This window comes from Castanea sativa, chromosome 1, assembly GCF_040712315.1.
Source record: "Castanea sativa cultivar Marrone di Chiusa Pesio chromosome 1, ASM4071231v1".
Lineage (NCBI taxonomy): Eukaryota > Viridiplantae > Streptophyta > Magnoliopsida > Fagales > Fagaceae > Castanea > Castanea sativa.
In genome coordinates, this window is record NC_134013.1 from 8,956,648 (window position 1) to 8,964,027 (window position 7,380).

The window sequence follows — 7,380 nt, forward strand, 5'->3', positions numbered from 1 at the left end:
TATTATCAAAACAAGTGATTACAAGTAAAAGAAATCCCAGTACCTAATACCAACTTACAATTGAACCTTTACTCTAATACCCAATTGGACTTGTATTGTAGCGGTAATCTCTCCATTCAATGCACAAATCCTAGTACGTGACTAACCAATGATACATGGATCCCAGTACGTGACTAATTCCTTTGCACGAATCCCAGTACATGATTCACTCACTAACTTGAGGAAGATGTTGGCTGCAAAGTTCTTCAGTTCATCAACATAAATATCATGAAGATCAAAAAGCTTCTTAGTCACAAAACCCTTAGCGCAAAGACGCAGTAGTTTTTACAAAGAGAAAGATGAACTAGAACAATTTCTGTCTCCGGTCACAATATGCGTGTAACAACAAGTGCAACATCTTTTGCATCATCTGTGCAACACTTGTGACAACTCTTAAAATAATCCTTATATATGTCTAGGGTTGTGAGAAAAGAAATCTTACACAAATACTCAAGGATATGCTTGTAATCAGATCTGAAAATTTTGATTTCGTAATTCTTGACAGATACAACTTGTGTCGAATTTCAACATTAACTCTCGATAGATAAACTTCTATCAAGACATCTGTCGAGCTTTAATAAATAACACTTCTTCATTTTTTTTGAACAGATTTGCATGACTTTACAACTTGGCTTGAATAACATGTTTCTTGAAGTCTTAAACCATCCTAGATCTTCCCAATTACAAGTAAAGTGCGTTTTGTCAAATAATTAGCCAATTATATCAAATATGTCCCTAACACCATTGATTTTAATTTAAAGAAATAAAATATTGATATAAAAAAAAATAGAAAGTATGTAATAAAAAAATGTACGCTAATAATTCTATCTACTCATTTTTTTTTCAAACCTATTTCACATATCAACTTTTAACTTTTAATTAGTTAATTTTATTTTAAGAGATGAAAAAAGATGGGCAAGTCAATGGCATAACCGCATAAGCCAAGGTTAATGGGGTTGCAATCTTCTCCTAATCTTCTAAAACTAACCATTTTCAATTGAGCTTACTTAAACCCACACTAAAAGGTAAACAATAATTTTATATTTAGACAATATTATATTTATATACTCATATGCCGTGTAATCTCTAAATTATTTATAAGAATATTATTTGTGAGCAATATAATTTAAAAGATAGTTCATAATTTACAAGCTGATTGGATTAAATAAACGCTATTTTAATTTATGTAAATACGAACTTGATGTAACTATTTTCATACATGATAAAATAATATATGTTGAATCTCTCTCTCTCTCTCTGGATGAATATTTTGTTTCCCCCGGGGAAAAAATTTTCTTCCTTTTCTACTACTTATTAGGAAAAATTTCTAGCACAATTTGACATTCTATGCTCCTTTCATTCTATTTTAAGAAGAATAACACACCTATGGATAATTCAACTGGTTATTTCGGCATTCCGGAGGAGGTTCGGACCCAACAGAGCAATAGTCATAAACCAAGTATTTTTTTCTCACGTTTTCATAAGCACGTTGCTGTTGAGAGTCTAAATGCCAATACTTCTCCCCATTCCATGAAAATGTGGGGGAATAGCATTCAGAAGATGCAATGGTGCTGTTTTGAGCTGAGCAACCATCAATGTCAAATCTTTGATAGTGGGCTTGGAAGGGTGCTTGACTCCAATTAGGCTCACCAGCCCATGTTCCACTCCATATGGTCGCCTCTATTTGCATTGCTTGTACCGGGTAATCCACTCCAATATTTACATTATTCTTGAACACCCTGATGGGAGTACCATCCACGAACCACCTATACATAAACTTCAATGTTAGAAAATAGAGATTAAATTCAATAATAAGAATGTGGTGTAAAATCTAAGTTTTACTCATCAAATTTCAACCTGTCACATCATCATATTACATATTAAAAAAATAGACCCAACTACACTCAATTAATTTTAATACCCATTTGAAAATCTAACTTAACTGTGAGTTTATTGAGATGTTATTATGTGTAGTAGGATGTATTGAATTTTAAGTAAAAAATTGATATGATAATCTCTTATTAGATGGTGTAAAACATGAGTTTTACACCCTCATCCTTATCAAATTCGAACTCTAAAAAATATTGTCATTTATAAACAAATAAAAGGAAAAAAAAAAAAAAACTCTTACACTCATTTACATCTATTATTTTACATCAATATTCACAATTAATACAAGAATATTCACCTTCCTCAAAAAAAAAAAAAATACAAGAATATTCACATTGTAAAAATATCCACCATTTAAATAAAAAAAAAAGTATATAAAAAAGTAGATACTAAAAAATGAGTGTAAGAGTACTAAAATATGAGGGGAGAGATATTATTCATACACCACTTGATGTTGGTTCCAAAGTAACTGGTAATCATGAAAGTCTTCCGTCGCATCAAACCAAAGAGAGATTCTTTCCTCCCTATTACCTTTACCATTTGTAAACACATTTGTGTGCAACAAATAAGGTTGTGTCTTATTAGTACCCAAAAACTCAAAATCGAGCTCGTCGTGGTTTTTTGTATATGATCTTAGCTGCCATAAACCCACACGAGTATTAGCATCATATATTGCATGCATGCATACAAAATTTGAAAAACAAAGGGATTAACCAATTAATGGAGATGGGTCTAAAAATTGAAATACTTACGTAGAAGGTTGTGATAATTCCAGTTGTATCTTTGTTCGGGAGTTTCATTCTCATCTTAAAGAATCCAGAATTATAAGTTTTTAAAGATCTAAAACCAGAACCTGTGTTGTGCATACATACACATGGAAAAAAAATATTTAAGATAAGCATGAGATTATCTCATTTAGACGGGAGCATCATACCCACTACACACTTATAAAAATCATAATGATGCAAATAACACAAACTCAAGTTAACATCTGTATATACAAGTGCGTGCACAAATTAATTTGACGAACAATTATAAAATTGAAGGTCAACCTGAAAATTGGTCAATTGAAATTTGACACTCTTTCTCTTGGTTAAGAAGCTGGATATGTTCTTGTCCGTACATGATGACATAGTTTTGTGACCAAGGAACATCCTCGGCAGCACTAGTATCCCCAGCAGAAGCTACAAGCAGAATTGCCAAAAGACAAAGCACTAATGAATCCATGAACAAAGTGCGAGTGTGTGTGTGTAATCAAGGGAAAGAAATCTAGGTTGTAGCACTGTGGTTTGTGGTCTTTTACTATTGTGTTTTGTTTATGTAGCAAACACCTTGGTTCCTGAAAAGGACAGCTCCAAAAATAGAGTAGGAAACAACTTAATCACGAATTGTGTCACTTTTCTATGATTCACGAGCTAGCTAGATGACTACAAATCTTTTGTTCACTTATTACTTTATATTCTATCAATCATAACTTATAATGTATTTTTATTTATTTATTTATTTATTTATTTTACTTTCCTTATAAAATAATTTAAAATAGAAATAAAAATTAGATACATGACATACCATAATTAGCGGAGCACAAAGTATAACACAAAAAATAAAACAATGGATATATATTTATAAATTTTCTTTTCTTTTCTCTTTTTAAGAAAGGGTAAGTAGGATTCCTTAGATAAAATCATGCTGAAGAATTGGAAAGAGATCCTATGAGAGATCCTCCATCCATACAAATAAATTGTGATTTAATAAAGATCTATGGGCTAAGATATGAGTTACAGCATTTTGCCTTTGTGCATGTAAAAAACTGAAACAAAATAAATTATGTGCCTATTAATGTGTGTAACCCGACATCATATGAACAATCTTTTATCATATTTAGTTATTTACATCTCACAATATACATTGAGATAAAAACACTTTCTCACTATTGCAAATTTCTGTAATTTTGAGGCCTCTCTATTGCCTTATTCTTTTCTTTTTTAATTAGTAACAATATTTTATTGATTAAATTAATTGTTTAGTAACAATATAATCCAAAGACAATACGAAAACACATGACTAGTAGTCTCGTATCCAACTTCACTAAAGGAAAAATAGCATCCCACGTCAAATTGCCTGACAGCAGATTATATATGTTGATGAAAAAGTACGAAGGTGAAATGGTACTTGGTAGCTTTGGTGATTGTAACTTGTAATCGTTCTTATACAACAACATGATAACCAAATACTTTCTGTAACTTTCTTTTTTTTGTTTATTATTTAAATATTTTTAGAATGTTTTTGGTTTAAACTTTGACACAATAGCTGAAATACCACTAAATAGAACAAATCATAGATATGATCTCTTGTGATTATAATTATATATAGTATATTATAATCTATTTATCTATAATATATATATTAGACTTTGGTTGATGGTTACATAAACTTTTGAGACCTCTATATATATAGACACAATCTTAATAGATGTTTGATGTTTGAATATATAATTCGAGATAACAAATAATCATAATAAATATCTATTAATAAGAATAATAATAATCAAATTTTATATTTAGACAAAAATATAAAATAGAGAATCAAATTATATTAAACGTTTAATATAATTAAACTAAGGGTGCCTATTTATAGTAGGTTTTGTTTTTCTTACAAATAAAGGAAAAGTAATGCTAAGTACAAACTTTAAAAGAAAAAACTTTATATACAATTTTTTTTTTTTTAATAGTAAGTTTTAACCTATGGCGTCTGCTTCTGATGATAGCTCTTTATCATCAAACCAAGACACCAATCAGTTTTTGGTGTAGGCGGGGATTGAACCCCAGATCTCTTATACAACCATCAAAGACTTTACCCCTTGAATGATTATTAGTAAATGAAAAATGTGATATTAATAGTGAGTTTAGGTGAAAACCTATAAGAAGTTAGCAATATCAACAATTTGTAAAAATGTTGTAATATGGTTTGTAACTGTAGCATTACTCATAAAAGAACTTATCCTAATAATTCATATATTTACAAATTGTTAGGGGGTGTTTGATTTGTCATGATGTTACATTATACTATAATATTACGTTATTTTAATCTTACATTAATGTAATCTCAATATAAAAATACAATATTACATTGTTTAAGAGGGTAGTGAGATATTTCTAAAAAAAAAAAGGTGGTGAGATTAAGATAATCTAATATATTTTGTAATTTTAAATTATGATAATGTTTAAAAAATAAAATATACAAAAAAATTTTAATATTATACCATCGTAATATACATCATATATATCAGATCCACCTCCTTAAAGACAAGGAACACAGGAAAGATTGAAACGGAGTTGTTTTAATGACTCATTAAAGACCGATACTGAAATGTATTAATAAAAAAGACCAATACTGAAACGGCATCGTTTGACATAATTGAAGAGTTAATGAATTTTGTAAATACGACACTCTTTTGCTCTTACTTTACTGATGGTTCTATTGAAACGGTGTCGCATCAATTAAGTGGGGTTCTACCTGTTTTTGGTTAGTAATTAGCCACGTGTATAGTTTTCATTGGTTGTTAGTGTTAACTTATTTTCCCGCTTATCTCGAAATTCAGTTTAGGATATTTTCTTCTTTGATAGATTGTATATAAATAGCTAGATCATTGTATTTATGCTAAGTTGCTTGTAATCACTCTACAATAAAAATGTTGTGTTCTATTTAGAGAGCATTTTTAGTTGCTACACAAACTCCCCAAATTATTTTATAAGAGCATTAGCATTCAGTTTTTTTAAAATAACTTATTTAATCATTTCAAAAGTTACTTTATCTATTATATCATATTATTTTACAACACATCCAACATCTTAACTTTTATATTCCTATATAACATATTAAAATAATATATTTATACAATAAAATATATAACTTAAAATAATAAAAAACTGCATTTTAATTTTGTAGTGAGTTAGGGAGAGGGAGAGAGAGAGAAAGAGAAAGAAAACAATATTTTAATTTTGCAAGTGAGTTTAACAGTATCATTATAAATTTATGATATTACTGTAGCACAATTTCATTTTTTTTTACAATTATTATACCAGGTAATGGTCTTTTTCTGTGTTTTGATGCTAAAATATCACATATTATGGGATATACAAGACCGGGTATAATTCTACTGGTTACTTGGGCATTCTGGAGGAGGTTTGGACCCAGATAAACAATAGTCATAAACCAAGTATTTGTTTCTCACATCTTCGTATGCACTTTGTTGTTGACGGTCTAATTTCCAGTACTTCACCCCATTCCATGAAAATGTGGGAGAAGAGCAGTCAGAAAAACCAATGGTGTGGTTTTGAGCTAAGCAACCATCAATGCCAAATCCTTGATAGTGGGCTTGGAAGGGTGCTTGACTCCAATTTGGCTCACCAGCCCATGATCCATTCCAAATGGTTGCCTCTATTTGCATTGATTGTGCTGGGTAACCCACTCCAATTTTTTTGTTATTCTTAAACACCCTTATGGGAGTGTCATCCACGAACCACCTATACATAAACTTTAATGTTAGAAAATATTGTCAAGAATAAGCAAATAAATAAAATGGATGAGGCCATGGGAGAGATATTATTCATACACCACTTGATGTTGGTTCCAAAGTATTTGGTAATTATGAAAGTATGTAGTTGGATCAAACCAAAGAGAGATTCTTTGCTCCCTTAAACCTTGACCATTTGTAAACACATTTGTTTGCAACAAATATTGTTGTGTCTTACTACCCAAAAATTCAAAATCGAGCTCATCATGCTTGAGTGTATGTGATCTTAGCTGCCATTAACAAACACTAGTATTATTATCATTTATTATATATGCATGTATACCAAATTAGTCAATTGATGGGATTAGCCAAGGGAGATTAGGGGTCCAAAATATGAAATACTTACGTAAAAGCTTGTAATAATTCCAGTTGTATCTTTATTGGGAAGTTTTATTCTCATACCAAAGAATTCAGAACCGTAAATTTTTAAGGACCTAAAACCTGAACCTGTGTTGTACAAGTACACATATACAGATTAAAAAAAAACACACACACACATAAAAGAATACTAAAGCATCAGATTCTGTTATCTCTTTTAGACATGAGCATCATTATTTCACAATTATAAAGCCATAAAGATACAAATAAGACACAAGTTAACATCACAAACACATGTACAAGTGCATGCAAGAACAAATTAATTAGAAGAACAGTCATAAAATAGAAGATCAACCTGATGATTAGTCCATTGAAATTTGAATCTCTTTCCCTTGGTTAAGAAGCTGGGTATGTTCTTGTCCATACAAGATGACATAGTTTTGTGACCAAGGAACATCCTCGGCATCACTTGCATGCCCAACAGCAGCAAGCAGAATCACAAAAAGGCATAGTACTAATGAATCCATGAAGAAAGTGCGAGTGTGTACGTGTGTAAT

General features: G+C 30.4%; 1 protein-coding gene and 1 pseudogene across 1 annotated transcript; both read right to left on the reverse strand.

The window, feature by feature from the left end:
- Positions 1 to 1,423: 1,423 nt before the first annotated feature.
- LOC142644414 (xyloglucan endotransglucosylase/hydrolase protein 2-like) lies at positions 1,424 to 3,156 on the reverse strand. Its single transcript, XM_075819059.1, has 4 exons — positions 2,982 to 3,156; positions 2,682 to 2,782; positions 2,373 to 2,566; positions 1,424 to 1,805 (listed from the first exon to the last, which is right to left on the reverse strand). Exons 1-4 carry the CDS (start codon positions 3,154 to 3,156, stop codon positions 1,424 to 1,426), a joined length of 852 nt encoding a protein of 283 aa, XP_075675174.1.
- A 2,929-nt stretch (positions 3,157 to 6,085) lies between these two features.
- Positions 6,086 to 7,350, reverse strand: LOC142644492 (xyloglucan endotransglucosylase/hydrolase protein 2-like; annotated as a pseudogene).
- Positions 7,351 to 7,380: the final 30 nt, after the last annotated feature.